Consider the following 22,193-nt stretch of genomic DNA (forward strand, 5'->3'; position numbering starts at 1 on the left):
CTTAATTGTTAATGTTTCCCAGAGTAGAGAAAAAAATCCTTAGCCTTCATTTCATGGGTTGTTTCTTAGGTTGTTTTCACTTTTATTTTTGTAGCTATTTCCCATTATGAGTGAATTTACTCTCAAAGTGCTCTATATAGCCCAAATTTCTATAAGTTTTAAACTTATTTATTTTACTCCTTGCTAGAGTTTTCTCCTTAACTCTCTCAATAATTCCAAAACTGAACTTGTCCCTCACTTAAACTAATTCCTCTCCAAACATTCCTCCCCTTTGTCCCTCACTTAAACTAATTCCTCTCCAAACATTCCTCCCCTTTGATACTCACCTTTGTTAAGGTACTACATGCATCCAGTTACCCAAACTAGAAGGCTCATAGTGTTCCTTGACTCTTTGCTCCCCCTCAACGTCCAAGTCCTATTATTTACCACATATTACTGATTTCAATTGATTAAATCTCTGGTCTTCTTTCTATCTCTCCATCTATTACCTTACTTAGTTCAGGTGCTCAAAGAGGTTTCTGCTGCCCAGAGATAGTTCTGCAAATATCCTTATGCATGCTTTTCTTTCCCACCCCTTTTTTCAATCATCCCATACAGTCTCTAGAGTAATTATTCTAGAGTGAATAAGTATATTATAGCCATCTCCTAATTAAAACTCTTTGAAGTACCTTCATCACTTACAGTCTTAGATGTAAATTCCTTAATAGAACATACAAGTTATCTGTAACAGGGACCATCTCTATCATTCCAGATTTATTTTTTGCTATTCCCTGCCTTGTGGATAATGCTTCAACAGCACTAAAACATGATATGTATTACTTTAGTAATTTTACTCATACATTTCTTTAGAATTCCACTGACATCCTACCTTACCTCTATATAAATCTAAATAATTCCAATTCCCCTTTCAAGTTATAGCCTAGCTGTCTCCTCCATGACATTGCTACATAATGTTTACTACCACCATGTTGCCAAACATCAGTGATTCCTTAGTATGTTGTGCATAGCTTTAAGTAGAGGTAAATACTAGGGGGAAAAAAAGTAAGGTGTGGGAGTAAATTTTTAAATATAAAAGGTATATTTACTAAAATTAAGGCTATGTCTTAATAAAGGGACATTAACACAAGGTAACATGATATCCATTCTAAATGTTGGTTTAAAGGTTGACTGTGTTTAAAAATACACAGTGACTCGGAGATCAATTTGTGCTGGTTAGCATAACTGGGTCAGAAGAAAAAGTGTTTTGATTCCTACTATTAGTTAATATTTGTCTCCCGAAACAATATAAAAGTTTAGCAAATATTATTTAAGCCTCTATTCATCTCTTCCAAAGAGACTGCCTTCATAATTTTTCATTTTACAACGTTGGGGTAAAGAGACCAAGGTTCTGATTCTTCACAGACTGGGGACGCCATGTGGAGTTTGCTACATTCATTCTAATCAGATAATTGCAGATTTCATATAGCTAAACTACAATCCACTTGGAGCTGTTAACATAATACTTATCCCAGAAGAGGAATTCCCAGACTATTGCAGTAAATGCCACCTTGAAATCTGGGCTGGGAAACTGGACACTTAGAGGGTTGGTGCTAATTTTCTTTTCTCTCCCACCGCCCCCTCCCCCCCACCCCTGCTTCCTGTCTTCCTTCTTTCCCTCCCTCCTTCCTTTCTTTTTTCCCACAACTCTCAATAAAGAGATCACATTTCCTGTAAGTGTTCAGTTATTTTGGCTCAAGGAGGTGAGTTGGAGAAAATTTGGAAAATTTAGTTCAAAACCATTCCGCAAGAGAAAGAGACGGATCCAGATTTCAACTCTGTCAAATAGGTAAAAGAAGAACAACGTAGCAAGGGAAATGTGGATATTTCTAAGAACGGATTCCACCTCTGGATATATAAGTAAGTAAAGTGGAGACTAATAGGAAAAGGAAAAGGTGTCAAGAGAGTGGAGTTCTCTATTGAGATAAAAGAACTAGTAAGGTAAAAGTAGTTCAGTAAAAAATATATACGAGAGAATGATGTGTAGTTCTGGTCCAAGAACAAATTATGTGAATTAAGAATTAAAAAAAAATTTTTTTTAATGTTTATTTATTTTTGAGACAGAGACAGAGCATGAATGGGGGAGGGTCAGAGAGAGAGGGAGACACAGAATCGGAAGCAGGCTCCAGGCTCCGAGCTGTTGGCACAGAGCTCGACGCGGGGCTTAAACTCACCGACTGTGAGATCATGACCTGAGCCGAAGTCGGATGCTTAACCGACTGAGCCACCCAGGAGTCCCTAAGATTTTAAAGGTAGAACAATTTCACATAAGATTCAGAGTATGACTATGGCAGTGACTGACTAAAGTAGAATTGGGGATAATTCACTACCTCCAATTTGAGATGGCCAAGAAAGAGAGTGGGTGCTGAATAAATCATTCAGGTGAATACTAACATCATTCTGGCGGATGGCAGGGATTATGAAAAGGAAGACTAAAGCCAGGTGCTAAAATCTTCCGTGAATAAAATGGATTAATCAAGAAGTCACCAGATGATCTATATACAAAGGTACAGAGGTTGAGTTAAAGACAAGATGCCTAGAATATTATGGTAATAAACTCAGGGTAGGGATACATGTATATCTTCAATAATCCCAGAATCTCATAGTGGACTGAAGTGAGGATCAGAAGGACTGAGTAACTCAAAAAGTTAGCAGAGTGAAAACAAATTATCAAAGTCCCTTTAAAAAAAAGCAAAGGAAGGTGATGTTAAGCTGAAAATTCAGTATAGTGTTTACTATTTCAGTGGAAGAGGCATATGGATTCCATAGGCAAAGATCTTACAGGTAGATGCAATAAATAAAACCATATTATTCTGGTTCTCAGTTTGGGTAATAGATTCATGGATGTTCATTTTATCATTATGCTTTACAATGTACACACATTCTTTTTTATGCATCAAACTGGTAATGATGAGAGAGAGTATTTTTAAAAGCAACTAAAGAATTTCATTCTTACAAAATCCACCCAATTTATCTAGGAGTAGGTGTACATTAGCCTCACACACTGGCATCATTTAAATGATGGCAAATCTTACAGTAGGATATTTGATCACTTGTTTTCTAAAACTGATTTTCCTAACTGTGTTTTACTTTAATATAAACATTAATGATATTGTGTTTCCTGACCATAGACAAAATTATGGCCCAAAAGGCAATTCAGAAATGTATCCTGCTAGGCTAGAGGTCAGAATTTGGGTAAGTATATGAAATTAATGACCAACCCAGAGCTGATCAAGAACTGATTCTACGTATGTTGGTTTGTTGAAAGAACAAATAATATAAAGCAATCTGCTTATTAATAATGAAGATAAATAGAATATTAACAAAAACTAATGTGGTACAAGATTTTAACTCACAGTTAAAGGAAGATACTAGAGTAATTAGAATAAGCCTATAATCAGTAATGTCTCGTTCATGGTATCCACTTTAAGGAAGGTCTTGGTCAATTATGAGGAGTTATGTAACTATTTCTTCACATTTTTATGACGTGTGTAACCACTGCAACTCCAAAATAGTCAAAAATAATATAGAGCAAAAGTAACAGTAAAAGATGTAACAAAAAAGAATTATTTAGTATCAAAGCAAAATAACAGAAAAGAGGCTGAGAAAATGCAAAACACAATATAATACAGCAATTATCACTATCATATAACAAACTGGAAGGCAGTAAATGTCAATTACATTTACTGAAAGACATCACAAAACTTGAGTCATTAGGTATTTATTGTTGATGTTATCTCTTATGTTTCCTTCCACATTTATCTACATGAATTCAATCCTTAGGAATTTACTCATTAGTTTCAATTATTTTTTCTAAACTTTTAAATTAATAACTCTTAATAAATTAATAGTACAAAAGTGGTCACACATAACCCAAATCACTTTGAAACAATAGAGTGAGTACAGCACATAATCCTTTATCTATACTAGCTGAACCTGCCACATTATCACCGCCATTCTCTTCTCTGTCTTCAGGGACTCAAAATGATGTCACAGAACCAGTTCAAATCCCTGAAGCTACATAGAGCCTTGAGAAACTGTAAGCTTTTGGAGACGTTCTTTCCCTTCTCTTTCTAGTTTATCCTTCTTTCTGTTAAATGCCAAGTAACTGATATTTCCCTTCAATATAAGGAGAATGGTGGAAAAGTAGAAATGAATAAGGATTTTCCCCCACACCCAATATTCTCCATGGATCCAGGACTATCTATGACCAATGAGTAGATCACAGCCACCTTGGACAAGGTAACCATAAACTGATCAGTTCAACCTAAGTACTTACAGGACTGATTCCTCAATTGTGGTGAGGGGGAGATGGGGAATCAGATTGTAAGATATATAAAAATCAATCAGTTCCTTCTATATATATAATTATGAACTCTGCTGAGGAAGGTGGTCAGTTAAATGCAATTAATTTTTTAAAATACTGTTATTCTATCCTTCCAGATAATCAAGAGTTAACTGTAATTTCTGATGAACCAAATTTTTAGAATGATCCAAGAAAGGATACTAGCTCATTAAGGAAAGCTATATTTTTGACCTCTTACTGCAATTAAAATATTTACATATGCTATATTTTCTACTATTTTATAGTAAGATAATATTTCTATATTTCATTAATAATCATATATGTATATATAAAAAAACAGAAACAGAAGTGAATTCTATCATATCAACAGACAGGCACATGCAATTCTATGAACAGACTCAATTGTAAGAAAAATATACCTGCCATCCCTGTGATGGTGTTCAATGGTCTGACTGTATCTGGAGCGAGGTAGAGTAAGAAACTGACTGCAAGCGTGGCAGAAACAAGAATAAAAATGAGACTCAGGAAAGAAATGAAAAGGTATAGTTTAATTTTAAAAAGTGAGATTCAAAAAAGATAAGCAGATAGTAAGCAAAGCAAATGAAAATTGTTAATAGAAAGCTTGCTCCTTCCTCCCAATGTCCATTGTATATGGCAGTGCTAAAGGTTAAAATAGCTAAGTATTCCAAAACAAACACACCAAAAAAGATAACAAATCAAGATTTAAACCAATCAGATTTCAAAACAAAATCTTATCAATTATCACTCAAACATCTTTAGCACCATCTATAAAATGTCATACAACATAGTTGCTTTCCCTTTTTTTAGGAGGAAAGAGAAGAAAAAAATAATAAAATAACGAGAAAGTTTAAGAAGAAAATAATAAAATAATAATAAAACATTCACTGTGTTGTTTTATATGTTTATAACATACTATTGGCTGTGCTATGTTTCATGCCCCATGACCACTTTACCCATCTGTGGTTGATTCTCTTCTTTCCATAGCGCTAATTTAACCCTTTTATCTTCTTAGAACCTTTCATGACAAAACTCTTAATTTTGGCAGATGATCACTATATTCCAGTTAAAAAAAAAAAAGAAAACAACCTTGAACTCTCTCAACTTCCCTATTTTATCTCTAACTATAGAGTACATATATTTATACCTTCACTTGCCATTTTTTTTTGCGCCTAAGGAAGAAACTTCTCTACTTGTAATCCTAACTTCCCACATAACCTTCCATCATTCATGACTGTTTCATGCCTTCCTTTCCTGAACTGCATTTAATCCTAAAAAATAAACCCTTCATTGATCTCGCCTTCCTCTCAAAATATTGCATGTTTCTGACTTTCCTTCACAACATTCGACATCTTAGCCACATCTACAATTCTTGTCACCACTTCATCATGCGTTCATGCTTTAAGCTTACCATGATGTGACTGCAACCTCTACATTTCCCTTGAAGCTATCCTGTGAATGTTACCTGTGAAATCCTAAAAAAATCCTTCAACTTCTTGATCTTCATCATATTACATTTATTTATGGTGTTACACACTGATTTTCAACCTCTTCTTGACATTCTCTCTTCTCTTGGTTTTTGAAACATGATTCTCTCTGGCTATTAAAAATAGTATTTATAGGGGCACCTGGGTGGCTCAGTTGGTTAAGCATCTGACTTTGGCTCAGGTCACGATCTCGCGGTTTGTGGGTTTGAGCTCCACATTGGCCTCTGTGCCAAGCTTAGAGCCTGGAGCTTGCTTCAGATTCTGTGTCTCCCTCTCTCTCTCTCTGCCCCTTCCCCATTCTCTCTCTCTCTTTCTCTCTCTCAAAAATAAAATAAACATTAAAAAATGTTTTTAAATAGTATTTATGTAACACTTAACCATGTAACAAGTACTCCATTAAAGTTTTGTCAACTTTATCTCATTTGTTTCTCATAACAACTCTTTGAGGTAGGGTCTAGTATTGCCACAGACCAAACAACTGAGGCTGTGAGTATCTGCCCACAGCCAGATAGTAAGTAGCTGGACTGGGATTCAAACTTAGGTCTTCCTTAAGCCAAAATTCAGGCTCTTATGGCCTGGTCTCCCGTCTAGCTAACTGCTTCTTTACCCATTTCATTTACTGGATTCTCTCTCTCTTTATTCCTTAGAGGCAATGGGTTCCCAAGATGTGTTCCTCAAACTTTATATTCCAACACATTCTTTCTGGATAATATTATTTGCTTTTATAGTTGTAAACTCTCACTTTTTTTAGCTTTCATTTTTCTTTGGGTTTCACAGCACATTCCCAGCTGCTTCCTGGGCTCTCCACATGGCTGCCTGAGTGTCATGTAGATACTTCAGAAAAACACATGTTAATTTTGAGGTTTGAACAAGACACTTGCCTATTTGGACGTCTGGTGCTGCATTTGTGAAATGAGGGGGCTGGAGCAGTGGTTTTTAAACTTTCTTTTTGAACAGAAGATCACTGTTTTTTTTTGTTTTTTTTTTTTGAACAGATTTTTATGTAAAACCAGCAATTAGGAATCCAATAAAATCAGAATGACTGGCTAACAAGGGTGTGAGGGGATTAGTCCCTATGCATTCGGCTTCACCCTTAATCTACAACAGCAATCCTTCAGGTACCTCTTTAGAATCTAGGACTCCACGATCTCCAAAAGACCCTCTAGCTTCAAATATAGTAAACTCTCCCTTGAAACTTAGTATTCCTCTTCCCGTAATCCCCGTTTTAACTAAGGATTTAAATATTTACTTAATAAACCAACTTTTAAAAATCTCATAATTTGGGGTGCCTGGGTGGCTCAGTCTATTGAGCGTCCAACTTCAGCTCAGGTCATGATCTTGTAGTCTGTGAGTTCAAGCCCTGTGTCGGGCTCTGTGCTGACAGCTTGGAGCCTGGAGCCTGCTTCAATTCTGTGTCTCCCTCTCTCTCTGCCCCTCCCCTGTTCAAGCTCTGTCTCTCTCTCTCTCTTTCAAAAATAAACATTAAAAAAATTTTTTTTTTAAATCTCATAGTTTAACTCCTCCATTTTCCTTATTTTCCACATTTAATTGATTTATAAACCTTGCTAGTTCTGATGCCTAAATAACTCAGATTTATCTCTTCTTTTTCTTCTGCCACTACCATAAATCAGGCTTACCAAGTCTACTGAAATAATCTACCGTTTCCCTTCCTTCAAAACCAACCCTTTCCTGATGTAATCTATTCTTCACTCTGTCTATTTGAAGTATATTTGCAAATTATGCTTCTGATCATGTACAAACTTTGCTCCAAATCCTTCAATGGTTTCACATATCAAATATAAGTATATATATTCCCTTACATGGCATACTAATTAAGTTCTAAACTACCTTCAATCTTCATATCCTATCACTTCCTATCTCCCCTACTATAATATTTTATCTAGACACACCAGACCATGGAAGATTCTCTAAATATACCCCCTCCCCCCACTCTCCTGACTCCAAGACTTTGTTAGTGCTCATCACTCTGCAAAGAATGCCATCATTCTCACCATGTCCCCACTTCATGGCCTTTGAAAATTCTACTTGATCTTTAAAGTCCAATTTGCCTTTGAAGCTTTTTTCCAATACTCAAGCAAGTAATTCTCTCTCCAATCTGTTCTAATAATATTATACTTAGGCCTTACAGTCTTCTATGTTTTATAAATAGTTGGTATATTATATAATTAGTTGGGATATATGAGCTGGTATAATTAGTTGGATCTTCTGTTTATCTAGGCCAGGATAATGTCTATTTTAAATCTTTGCACACTCAATCAGTACATTTTGGATTGAATTAAAAAGTAAAAACAGAATTATGCTATTTTCATGGTGAGCCTCCAAAAACAGCAATGGTTCACATAATCATAGAGACATTCTAGAAATGTAAATAGAAATGTAAAATACAAACTTCTGTAGTATAAGAAAATAAATAAAACAGTATTCAGAAAAGAATTTCCTGGCTCTACAGGGTGGAAATAATACCCAACAGTTGTGATGTTGGGATTTATTGCCTTAAGAACAAATAGATTTTCTCTGAAAATAACTTGACCAATGAAAAGAGGTAAACTTCAAAGCTTATTAAAATTTTCAAATTCATAGAACATATATATTGTCATCCAATTTCTTACATTTTCCTTGAGGAGCCTGTGATTAATTTTGTCTCTACAAAGAAAAAGGAAACATTAAGGGAGGACTACCTTTGTCAAACATCAGTTTATTTCCCTTTTTGTGATAGTGAATTTAAATAGCCTGAGGAATGCTCATATTAAGTGTTATTTCTGGGTGTGTCATTGAGGATGTTTCCGGATGTTATTAACATTTGAATCAGTGGACTCAGTAGATTGTCCTTCTCAGTCTGAGTGAGCATCATACAATCTGGTGAGAGTCACAGCAAAACAAAGTAGGCAGAAGGAAGAATTCCTCCCTTTTTCCTGCCTCATTTTAGAGCTGGACATGTCTTATCTCTCTGGCCCTCACACGAGGATTTCCTGGCTTCCCTGGTTCTCAGGCCTTCAGACCTGGACTGAATTATACTATCATTTCATGGGTCTCCAGGGTGCATAGATCAGATGGGAGGACTTTTCAACCTCCTCCATCACTGTGGGAGCCAATTCCTTATTATCTATCTATTCTACTGGTTCTGTTTCTCTGGAGAACTTGGAATGCATACTTTTCTATAGTCATGTTATTCCTCTTAACCTAATCTGGTCATGATCCCCCTTAAGATTCTGTTGAAAACTATAAAAAATGCATGGATGACTAGTACATAAAATGAACCACACTGTTTTGGTAGTAAAATCTACCTAAGATCCAGAGATTTATCTAAGACTCTTTGCCACATCCACTCGGTACAATTTAAAAATATTTCATTTACTCTTCTCAATTAAACCATGCTTACTTTTCTTCCAAGATTAATGGAATTATTAAACCTAAGCAAACACTACTGTCTTGAATATACATAATGAGTTAAGTAATGACTTAAAAAATTATGTTAAAAATCGTAATTCATCCAATCTTTTTGAATTTTTTAAAAAAGTTGAGCAGAGTAAAAGAAAAAAATAGAAAATTAAAAAAAATACTAAATTTTAAAAACTGAAAAAAGGGATTAAGATTCAAAAATCATAATGGAAATTCTCAGTATTCAAAGAAGTGAACTGGATTACTGACCCAATTTCTAGACATACTTCGAGTCTTATTAAGAAATAAAATCTTCAATGACAGAACAAAATTGTATTTATAATGAATTATCCTTCCATTCTATCAGATGAGCCTGAAGGTCCCCTTTTAAAAACCACCAAACAAACAGGACTGCAAAAGGAGGAAATAAAATATCTCATTCTGAAATAACCTATAGCTTTTGAAAGCAAAGTTTCCAACAATCTCACCTTAATGCAAAGCTTTCTGTTCTGTGTCTTTTATATTGTTAATGTTTTGCTACTTTGTAGTTCCTAAAATTAATTCAGTATGATCGAGGTATGTTAAAATTTACTCCTGAAGTGTAATAAATAAAACGTATTATTTTTGCAACGAGAGGTTTTTTTTTTCATTTACTTTCTCTGTATTTTCAAACTTTCAGAGATATGGTTCCCTCATAGTTGATAACTAAAAAGACCAAGAAAACAATAAATAGTTATGGGTCAGTTGGACACTTTCTGGTAGCTGGTTGGCTGACAAAAAGTAGAGAAATGGCCTAAGTGTGTGAGGTATCCTAGAGATCCACATAACATGGCATTTTTCTTTTTAGAATATAAATGCACAACAGAAAAACACTTCCGAAATAATATATCTTAGGCCAGTGTTAATAGTATTTTTTGTCATTATCCTAAAAGTATACTGCATAAAATTAAAGGTACCCAATATATTTTGGTCTCCAGGACAGACATAAAAATGAATACTGCAGGATATCTCTGACATGTTACAGAAATATTATCTAGTACTCTATAATTATTCTAATACTAACTTAACTCATGTAAACAAGCTCTTGAAGTGATTTCTAATATGAAAGCCACATAAGTTGTCCCAGGAAAATTATGTTCCTAGTAGTAGTTACCAGGATTTACCAGAGAAACAATGATCCAAAAAGCATGGGGGCAGGGGGATGGAGAAGAAGATGAATAATGTTATAATTCATCATTTTAGCTAACAGCCCTGCATCCAAGTTTCTGAGTTACTTGTAAAGAACCTATTTTCTTTTCAACACAGAATAGGATTTTGACTAATGATAACAGAGATGTGCAGAGATATAAAGATCCAATCAAATGTTGATATAGGATTCTTTTTAACACCACCTATAAGGATATGAATACTATATTTCCTCATATCACTTAGTTTAGCCAGATACTATAAATTAATGCCGAATAGTAGTATTTTTCATCCAATATAGCCAATGTAAAAGTCATTATCTTTATGCACAACTTTCCAATATGTCAAGTCTTCATTCACACTGGGTCTTTCTGATATATATATGTGTTCTGCCTCTGTATTTATGCTCTTGCTCTCTCCTGAATAAACCTCTCCGTTTTTCAAGGTCCAACTCATGTTTCTACGCTCTAAAGCTTTTTTTACAAATACCTGTATTAACTGATTTCTCATATTTCTACTTAATAGGCACATTAAAATGTCACTTATCTGTAAGCCACAAGATTCTCTAAAATGTTAAAGGTAAGGCACACGTTTTGAGTACAAATATCCAATTCAGTATTGCAACTGGAGGTGCTGTGTCATTTAATCTACCCAACAACTCTATGAAGTTAGTACTATGTTCTAATTTTATAGATAAAGAAATCAAGCGTCAAACATGTTAATTTTCCCAAAGTAACACAGCTAGCAAGTAATAAAAAGCCTAAATTCTAACCCAATGCCATTTGGTTCCAAATCCTATAAAAGAAAAGAGTATATTAAATAGAATATTCTGGTCCAGTGCACCAATTATTACTGACAAGAAAAGTTAATGCACTCCTCAAAATGCCTAAATTTTACTTACTATCTCAAAGGAAATTCTCTTTTAGGTTTTTTAATTAACAGTATTACTGACTGACTCTATAAAATGCTATTCACAAAAATTCACTGCAAGACTTCTAGGGTATTCTAACCTTCTAAACAGTGCATAAAAATTACGATGCCTTCACATGCATTCTATTATTGAAAATCTTTTAGAATATTTAGAATATAAAGGATAAAACAGAAATCAAGAACCCATTGTTTAATAATGTGATAGGCTACCTAACATGGATAATACTATACTTTTTGATTTTTGATTCCTCATGTTAATAAGTAATTATTACACAGATAACTCAGAGCTAATATATTAGAAATAGTTTTGTAGTCCTATATAAAAGAAATTCTATTTTACTAATTAAAAAAATTTTAGGGGCGCCTGGGTGGCTCAGTCGGTTAAGCGTCCGACTTCGGCTCAGGTCATGATCTCGCAGTCTGTGGGTTTGAGCCCCGCATCGGGCTCTGTGCTGACAGCTCAGAGCCTGGAGTCTGTTTCAGATTCTGTGTCTCCCTCTTTCTCTGACCCTCCCCTGTTCATGCTCTCTCTCTCTCTCTCTCTCTGTCTCAAAAATAAATAAATGTTAAAAAAAATTAAAAAAAAAATTTTAAACATCTCCCAATTAGGAGTAATTATAATCTGGTAATCTATAGCACTCTAAAGACTTGCTGAAACTTCAGGGATCAAATGCTTCCAAAACCTCTTAATTATTTGAACATTTTGCCAAACTGAAGATTCATAAAGTTATAAAATAAACAAGAAAAATAAAATGACATATCAATTATGACTATATTAACTATATACCAAGGATTGAACAGCAACTTTTTTTTAACATTAATACTATGGCCTTTTGTCTTAAAATATTGATAAATTATTATGTGTTTGATATAATAGTGACAATTTTGTTTGTGAGGATAATTCAAGAGGTTAATTTTAATCTGTTCTTCTCTGCATGATTTAGACCATATTGTCTTCAGAGAAAATATCAGGTCCATTTATCCTTAAAGAAAAACTTTACATAAACTTGAAGGATTTAAAGTCATTTCAGACATTTTTTTCTTTTGTCGTGTCCTTAACAATCTTTCAAACAGCAAAGAGTTTATGAACTGCTACATGAATAATTTCCAGAGATTATCAAACTCATTAGAATTCTATAAGGCAACAAAAGTACTCGTTCACCCAGCCTAATATGACTCCTTCCAACTCCTAATCATGCCAACAAGGGATCTTTCACTTAGTATTGTACTTGATGTGAAACCATTTCTATAGGTACCATATCTATAATTACCCCTAAAAACACAGATCACGATGAAAAAGTTAAAGAAATGACAAAGAAATAAGAAATAAAATACTACATTAACTTTCATTTGACAACTCATAAAGATATTAATTTAATAACTTCCTACTTCTTAGATCTCAGACAGAAAAGCCAGTACTTGTTCGCCACTATTGAAGAATATAGATAGATGTTCCCTATCTTTTATTTTGGAAAAGTGTATTCAACACACTTATAAAATTATAAGCCCGAATTGACTATAACCCTTGATTTAGACAAAAACAATTAAATTCATAAGTAGTGACAATGATAAATATTGGGAACTTCTCACATCAGTTGATTTAAATGTCTTTTTAAAAATCGGTTTAGGATGCACACAAAGTGACTTCTGAGTTTCCTTGTTATTTTATCATAATATTCTCTGAAGAGTAAATTAAGCTTTCTTCCTAATCCTCATCTCAAACCCATTTGATAGTGTGGGGGAAATATCATAGCATTTTTCATTTTATATATAACCAAACCAAGAATTAGAGGGTTAATCAATTGGCTTAACTTAAAAGCAAACTAGTAGTAATTATCATATGCATTGAAACATATGTCATTTCTAAGTATGTCACATTTAGTGGAGCAAATTCAGAGAATTCCTCCAAATCCAGCAATCAACAACCATAATGCTTTAAGATGCGGAACAGGTTTACTGAAAGCCATGAGGAAAAACCTCTTCATGAATCAGTTTCTGTGTCGGTTTCCAAAACAAACCAGGCTTGTCTCGTCAAAGTATTTTTACAGGTCATGATTGGTTATGATAATGTTAAAATAATAAAACATGTCATTTTCATTATATTGTCCTTATAACCTCATGTGAAAACTCACTAACTTAACTGGTTTGAGTTAACAAAGGACCAAAACGGCAAGAGCAAGGTGATTTTTTTTTTAAACCAATGAAAAGTTTGTTCTTGTTGGTTTCATTTTTTTTTTTTTTTTTTTTTTTTTTTTACCTGGTGGTCATAAGAATGAATGTAGGAATTGTAAAGGAAATGGCTTTCAAAAAAGAGATGACAAATATCCAAGTTCAGTATGAAAATATTTTACGGTAATACCTTCTTCCTGAAGGCAGCGATTATAATAAGCTCTAATAGGATTTAATCCTATTTACCTGTCTCTATCTGGAGAATAATGGTCATCCATCACACGATGTCTATCCATTCGGCTAATTGTATTATAATGTCCAGCAGTAGACCGTGTTCCTCGAAGTCCCTGTTCCACATTCCGACTGAAATAGCAAAATCCATTAAATGTCTTAATGAACCATAATCATATACTACATTAAGAAATGAGGTTTATTAATAAAGAAAGTAGAAAAAGACAAAAATCACTCTAATGTCAAGTCCGAGATTTTTGTTTTAACTAACTGAACCTCTGGCTAATGGGATACATTTCAACTGGAGGTTGACAGGGAAGTTAGATTGTTGCTATAACAGATATAAACATAAAACTAAGCTAATATCAATGGGGATAGAGATAAGAATTATCAGAATTATTAATGGACAACTCCCAGGTTTCTAGTAGTAATTCTTATATAAAATACAGAAGGAGGAATAAATCTGTGTGGAGAAAATGAGTTCAGCATGTTGCTTGTAGTTAATATTGCTGTATCTTGTCTTAGGGATATGACTTTTATCCGTTTTTTACAATCTAAACTGAAGTCTTTATAACTGATCAATGATGACTTTTTAAAGTTAACATTCTTGGCCTGGATTGTCTACTTACACACTTCGTTTTCATGATAGAATACACTTCTTATATGAGCTCTTATTATGGGCTTTCTATTAGGTGTAGCTGAATGTATTCTAAAACTTTGCCTATTTTCTTTAGGTATGTTCAGATATTCTTTTCCTGGTAAAAAGTCAAGCATCCTTCTTTTTTCTTTTTTCCTTTTTAAATAAGGAATGGTGGGGCACCTAGGTGACTCAGTTGGTTAAGCGTCCTACTCGTGATTTTGGCTGGGGTCATGATCTCACAGTTCGTGAGTTCAAGGCCCGTGTGGAGCTCTGCGCATGTGCAGAGCCTGCTTAGGCTTCTCTCTCTCTCTCTCTCTCTCTCTCTCTCTCTCTCTCTCCTACCCAACTCTCTCTGTCTCAAGACAAATACAAATAAATAAACTTAAAAAAATAAGGAATGGCTTAATTTATTAAAGTTAAAATTCAAAATCCAGTTCTCTCTCAAACTATTTTTTTTTCCAATTTTTAAAAAACATTTATTTATTATTGAGACACAGAGCACATGTATGGGAGGGGCAGAGAGAGGGGGAGACACAGAATCGGAAGCAGGCTCCAGGCTCTGAGCTGTCAGCGCAGAGCCCGATGCGGGACTCAAACTCACAAGCTGCGAGACCATGACCTGAGCTGAAGTCCGATGTTTAACCGGCCAGTCACCCGGATGCCCCTCTCTTAAACTTTAAATTTCAGATTACAAATATTCTATTGATAGGTCTACCACATTTAAGCAATTACTTTTCAGAAGACTTTTAATAGTTTTAGTCTCATTTACAAACTTAGTAAAATCAAAATCTTCAGACAATTTAAACAATGTTTATAAATTTAATATATTTTCTTTGTAATTACTTTAATGGTGTCTAAATTAAGTAAACACTTTCTAAGTACTTATATTCATATATATTAAATAAATTAAATTTATAAATGTAACAATCTTAAGTTCTCTTAGTCCAATACTATGTGTAAAATTAAGATTACAAGGAAAATTTCTAAAGCTAAAACTAAATTATTCATTTAAAATAGGCATTATACGACTATCATTCTAAGAGTTCAAATTTTCTTAATGTAAAATGTAACGTATGTAAAATGTGAATCATGTAAATATATCTTGTCAATAAATACATTATTTCCATGGCTCTTATTCCTTTAAGCCTCTCTGTCTTTAACAGGATTGCTTAGAGTTTTCCACCAGGCACTGGACGTTTTCTGAGCCATTCTTCCCTCTACCTGTGCATCGTTTTTAATTCTTTGCATGATTGCTCCTAACCTAGAAACCCCATCAGATGTTTATTTTTTCCTATTTCTTAAATTATCAATACTAATATCACTCATGAGTATAGTTAATTGGTTCTAACTAGATCTGCTCAGTACGGATAAGTAACTGAAAGCGGGATCTTCTTTAAAATCTTCAACTCTCTGGGGCGCCTGGGTGGCTCAGTCGGTTAAGCGTCCGACTTCAGCTCAGGTCATGATCTCACAGTCCGTGAGTTTGAGCCCCACGTCGGGCTCTGGGCTGATGGCTCAGAGCCTGAAGCCTGCTTCTGATTCTGTGTCTCCCTCTCTCTCTGCCCCTCCCCCGTTCATGCTCTGTCTCTCTCTGTCTCAAAAAATAAATTAAAAAAAATGTTAAAAAAAAAATTAAAAAAATAAAATAAAATCTTCAACTCTCACCTAAAAGAATACATACTTTAACCAGAGTTACAAAGTGGCCCATATTTTATTTGACTCTCACTATTTAGTTTATTGAAGAGAATATTTGCTTTTCCTCCAGTAACTTTTTTTCTGTCAGAATTTATTGCCTTTAGAGATTAGTAATGATTCTTTGTGATAAATAGGTTTTTCATATCATCCTACAAATAAAATGTATATGGTATCTTACCTTTGTGGAGGAGGGACACTAGGTGACCATGATCTAGTCCTTCCTATAACATCTACTCGGTGAGGAGATCCTGTTGGTGAGCAATGGTTTGATGACATTACTTGTTCTGGCACTGATAATGTTGAGCTTTGAAGATCTCGACCATTGTGTCGATAATCTAAAGGTACAAAGATTAAAAGTACAGTTATCTACCCACTAAGTCCTTTTGTATTTTGTACTTTAGTGAAAAAATTAAATGTTGGTGAAGTTGAAAGTCTTTGACTCTATGAAATGTAAAGCATAATGAACAAAACATAGTACTATAATATAAAAATATTTTAATTGTGCTAGGTAGATTAAAACTTTTATATATAGCGAATTATCTTCTTGTTAAAGTCTATTTATTTTTGAGAGGGAAAGAGAGAGTGAAGGGGGTTGGTGCAAAGAGACAGGGAGAGAGAGAATCCCAAGCAGGCTCTGCACTGTCAGTGCGGAGCCCGACATGGGGCTTGATTCCGCAAACCATAAAATCATGACCTGAGACGAAATCAAGAGTCGGACGCTTAACTGACTGAGCCACCCAGGTGCCCGTAGGCAGTTAATTATCTTTAATAAAGGATGCAAGTTTATTCTAAAAACATTGTCATCTCTTCAATGAAATAGAAGAGCTTCAGTTACGTCTCAACAACTATAAATATTCAAAACGATTAACTTCACAAAAGTTCATAAAAGTCTATGATTATTTCTTTAAGAGATAAACAATATTAGAAAGCATTCTGAATACTATCTGAAGTACCTGTGTAAATGGCTTTTCTTATAGTGCTTGACAGGGCTGAGATACAATAGATGACTGAAAATAAAAATACGACAATTCGGAGGAGGGAAACAGCCCAACGATTTGACACACTTAGAAAAAAAGTGTAATAGAAGTGATATAACTCAAATGAATCTTGGAAAGCAATTGATATTTGACAGATGGGAAGAAAGTAGAAGGAATTCAAAGTTGGTAGAAAAACAGCAGTACTATGTGGTGCAAAAGTAGGGAAATAGTTTGGTAAGTCTGACTCAAGTTGTCTATATCTAAAACATCAGGAGGCTTGTCGTGGAAAAAAACCTGAACGTTTCTGAGCAGGAAGTGAGATTATCTCCACCACCATTATCTTTATCGTGTTCATCATGGCTGCTTTTGACTTTTCACTATGTGCCAGGAACTCTGCTGGGTACTTTACTAAGTGTTCTGCTACAACACTTGTTTCAGAAATAACTCAGAGAAAGTATTGGTTCGTGTGTGATTTTTCCCAACATGTTAACATGCTGCAGTATTATCTGAAGTTGGTTCCTGAGAAATAGAGCAAGAGAAAGAAGCGGGTGGACATGAATGATTGAAGGAGTGGCCTCAGGAAAAAGGAATTAGAAGAGCAGAAGAGGGCATGGGAAGAAACGAAGCACAAGCATTGACCTCAGTCAGATCCCCCTGAAGCCTCTGGAACATGAGTTGTACCGGTGTTGCTCTGACTTTGAGGCAAGGATCCTAGACTTTTGTGCTCCTAGGTTAGCCAGTCACTGACTGAAGACTGCCAGTGGGACTTAGGTGAGATTGTTTTGTTTGTCTAAGGCCAATTCCCTGGAAAGGGGGGCAGCTGTGAGTTCTTAGCAGCCAACATTCACAGTAGCGGAGGACGGGTAAACCAGCTGAAGCAAAGGGGTTATGGGTGGGGCACCAACAGTGTCCACTACATCCAGCAAATAATAGCATCTGCAAGCAAAGTACATTAACAAAGCTGGATGCAGAAAGCCCGAGAAATACAGAACCACATATGATGCTCATTCATCCCATGTTCTCCCTTTTGGCCGGCTTCGGTCACAAACTCCGTCTTAGAAGTATTTATTGCATGGGTTCTTCCTGGTGTTTGTGAGTACTTCCCTTGACATCATAACTTTGCAGACTTACCCTCTTTTCCTTCTAGACATACTCCTTCCACCCAGATACCTTCATTTTATTTTCAAATCCTACATCTAATATTTGTACTGCTTAAAACTTAATGTGACTTTTAAAAATTGTGCTTGTATTTTTATTTTTAGTGTTTTGGTTACAAAGCTACGTGGGTTTTGAATGGTCTGATCTTTTGGTCCATGATTTTGCAGAGCACAAGGCTTTCCCGGGAATGTATAAGTGATGTGATAGAACCAACTCGGCAAAGAAGATAATATTATCCCCATTTTATACCTGAGGCAACTAAAGTTTACATTAAGACATTTACTAGGGAATTGAAATTAGGTGCCAAATACTAGGGCTCGGATTTAAGGCAAAATCTATCGGACTTCGAGGCTCTCTCTGGGCTCTAATACCACATTCATCTTTCATGATCTAAGTAATCATTTAGGAATATGAAGCTGACAGCAGTATACAATTCAAACCAAAGGTTAGAGAGATTGCAGCAAGATTAATTGATCTTAGAAAACATAGAATAGACTGTCCAACAGAACTCTCTGGAATGGTAAAGATGTTCTCGATCAGCACTGTCCCATACAGTAGCCACTAGGCACTCATGACTATTGAACACTTGAAATCTGGTTTGGGTTAATGAAGAATTGAATTTTTAATGTATTTATGTTAAATCAATTTCAATTAAATTAGCTACGTACGGCTAGCAGTACAACTCTGGAGTAAGACAACTAGAGATGGCAACAGACCACACCGAAAAAATCAGGACATTCATTCATTCATTCAACAAGTATTTATGATTGTACATGCAGGCCTGATGCTGTTCTGTGTGCTGTAGTGAGCAAAACTAAAAGCCTTGACCTTGTAGAGCTGACGCTTCAGTTGGAGTGATGGAAACAATAAAAATCCCAATAAATAATTATGTGATAAGTTTAAAGGTGGTAAAGTGCTAAGAGGAAAACAGAACAGAGTAAAGGGAGATCAAAATGCCAGAACAGGGAAACGTTTTGCAATTTTATGTAGCGTTGTCAGGTGTAGATGGGACTCACTGAGAAGTTGACATTTCAGAAAGAGTTGAAGGAAGTTAGATGCTTTGCCAAGTGGACAGAGAGAGAGGAGTTGTTCCAAGACAAGTGCAAAGACCCCAAGATAGGAGTCAGTCTGACATGTTCACAACAGCAGGGAGAAGAGGGTGCTTGGAGTGAAGCAGGCAATGGAGGAGATCAGAGACACCTGGAGGAAGGAGGAAAATCACGGGGGCCTTGTGTCACTTTGTAAAGATTTTTGGCAGTTGATCTAAGTGATTTTAATTGTTTTTAATGTTTGTTTATTTTTGAGAGAGAGAGGGAGGGAGAGAGAGAGAAAAAAATGTGAGCAGGGGAGGGGCAGAGAGAAAGGGGGACAGAGGATCCAAAGCAGGCTCCATGCTGACAGCACAGAGCCCCATGTGGGGCTCGAACTCATGAACAATGAGATCATGACCTGAGTCGAAATTGACTGCTTAACCAGCTGAGCCACCCAGGCGCCCCTTGATTTGAGTGATTTTAACCCATTAGAGGTTTTGAGCAGAAACTGAATATGACCTATCTTTAAACAGGATCACTACAGTTGCCACGCTGAGAACAGACTGAAATGAGACAACGCAGTAAGTCAGGCAAAAGACGAACCAGGATGACAGCAGTGGAGACATGGCAAGTCGTCAGATTCTGGACATATTTTGAAAGTAGAGGCATCGGGATCATTCTGTATAAGATTTGATGTCGGAGATAAGAGGAAGAGAAGAACAAGAACAAATCTAAAATTTTAATTCAAGTAAAAAAAGAATGGAGTTGCCATTGGTTTGATGGGAAAGATTAGGAGTTCAGTCTTAGACATGTTAAGTTGAAGATATCTACTACATTTCCAAGCAGAAATGTCCAGTGGGCAGTGGAAAATAAAAATTTAGACTACAAATAAGTAGTTTTGACTGGACATGTTGGAATTTTAGCATAAAGATGCTATTTAGAGGCACGGGACTTTATTATTTTTAATTGTTTTTTGTTAAGTTTATTAATTTATTTTTGAGAGAGAAAGAGAGAGAGAGAGAGAGAGCATGAGCATGAGCAGAGAAGGGGAAGAGAGAGAGGGAGAAATAGAGAATCCCACGTAGGCTCCAGACGGTCAGCATGGATCCTGATGTGGGGCTGGAACTCCTGAACCATGAGATCAGGACCTGAGGCAAAATCAAGAGTCAGATGCTTAACCGACTGAGCCACTTAGGCGCCCCAAAGGCACAGAACTTTAAACAGATGTCAACACTAGAGTAGTGAATGTAGACAGTGAAAAGAGTCCAACAATGGAGACTGGGGACATTCTAATATGAATCAACAACAATTTGTGATCAGATACAAGATCAAAAAAAGGGAAGAAATAAATGAATCTTAACATTTGATTAGCTCCTTAGGAAGTTAAGAGTATCCTACAAAGAGTTAGAGAAGTTTAGAAGGTTTACCAGTTTGGAGAGGGGGAGATAACAATATTTTCAGGCATATAGGCAAACAGTTACACACATGGAAAAGAATCTTGGGAAAGACAATAGGACTGTTGATAATGATTTGAGAGTCATTTATAAAAAGAGCATCACTGAAATCCAAGGTAGGGGAATATTTAGAGACAAAAGAGATGATCACGTAGTTTAAGAGAGACTATTGAGAAAAAGAGGAAGAGTTGGTATAAGAAGAACACTTAAATAATGCAGTCACAGGAAAACTAAACAGAAATATAGAGGTTTAAGAAAATGTTCATGACTCATAATGTACAGAGCTACTCAGAAGTGATAAAAAATGAGTATTGGGGTTAGGTAATTAGCTTAGGAAATCAGAATATTATATGTGATGTTTAAGAGCCAATTATCAAAACATCACTCTACCTTCCCATTGGAAAATAAATTATGTGCATTTATTTGCATATTGTTTCAGGTCAGAGTAGAAAATAATACTAATGGTCTAAGTGGCGATAAACTCATACCGTGCGCGCACACACACACACACATTCCATTTATCTGCATTGTGGGGTGAGTCGACTTGTTCAAAGAATAACTGGTTTATAACCATTCTCATTCTTCTACTCGGTATACCATTGGAGTACAAAATCCATGCCAGTAATTGCTTCCCTGAGAAACCTAAATTTCAATATCAAAGATTCTATTTACTTTGAAGAATATTAGCAATGCAAATGTAAAAATTACCTCTGACTTAGAATAAACAAAGTAAGTAAGCAAATGGGAAATATTACCTCTGACATAGTTAATTTTCAAGACACCTGCCTTGGAAACTTGGAAAAACTAAATAAAGCAGCTGAAACTGTTCATTATTGAGAAAAGGTTGATAGTTCACATTAAAAAAGGGTTTTGAATGGTTGCAACTAATACTTTGAATTTGACAGGTATGTAATATGCAGTTGGAAACAAATCTCTGCATATGGGGAACAAAGTATTAACAGATTACTGGTGTCTTGACTTATACTAGTTGTTTATTTTATTTTATATTTTTATACTAGTTGTTTAAAATGCTACTTAACATGGGGGGGTGGGTAAGGGAGTTTCTCTGTATAGGTATATATACAATTCACACTTAAAATGCCTTAGGAAAAATTTCACAGAAATATAGGATGATATGCTTGATCTGACAGTCAAATTATTAAACTATTGACTGAAGCATTCATTCTCTGTTGAAAGAATTGTTAACGATAGAGCTTTAAAAGAAAGAACATTGGGGTGTCTGGGTGGCTTAGTCTGTCAAGCGTCTGATTTTTGACTCCTGATTTCAGCTCAGGTCATGATCTCATGGTTGTGGGATCAAGCCCCCTGTTGGGCTCTGCACCGGGCATGGAGCCTGCTTAAGATTCTCTTTCCTTCTGGGGCATCTGGATGGCTCAGTCAGGTAGGTGTCCCACTCTTGATTTCTCTCAGGTTGAAATCTCATGGTTCATGAATTCAAGTCTGGCTCTGGGCTAAC

At 35.4% G+C, this 22,193-nt stretch overlaps 1 protein-coding gene across 1 annotated transcript in view; it reads right to left on the reverse strand.

The window, feature by feature from the left end:
- Positions 1-22,193, reverse strand: part of RIMS2 (regulating synaptic membrane exocytosis 2) — a 615,364-nt gene that overhangs the window by 209,297 nt on the left and 383,874 nt on the right. The window contains 2 exon segments of the mRNA XM_032591921.1: positions 13,777-13,893; positions 16,275-16,431. Of these exon segments, the coding sequence (XP_032447812.1) occupies positions 13,777-13,893; positions 16,275-16,431 (274 nt within the window).

The sequence above is a fragment of the Lynx canadensis genome, chromosome F2 (genome assembly GCF_007474595.2).
Source record: "Lynx canadensis isolate LIC74 chromosome F2, mLynCan4.pri.v2, whole genome shotgun sequence".
Lineage (NCBI taxonomy): Eukaryota > Metazoa > Chordata > Mammalia > Carnivora > Felidae > Lynx > Lynx canadensis.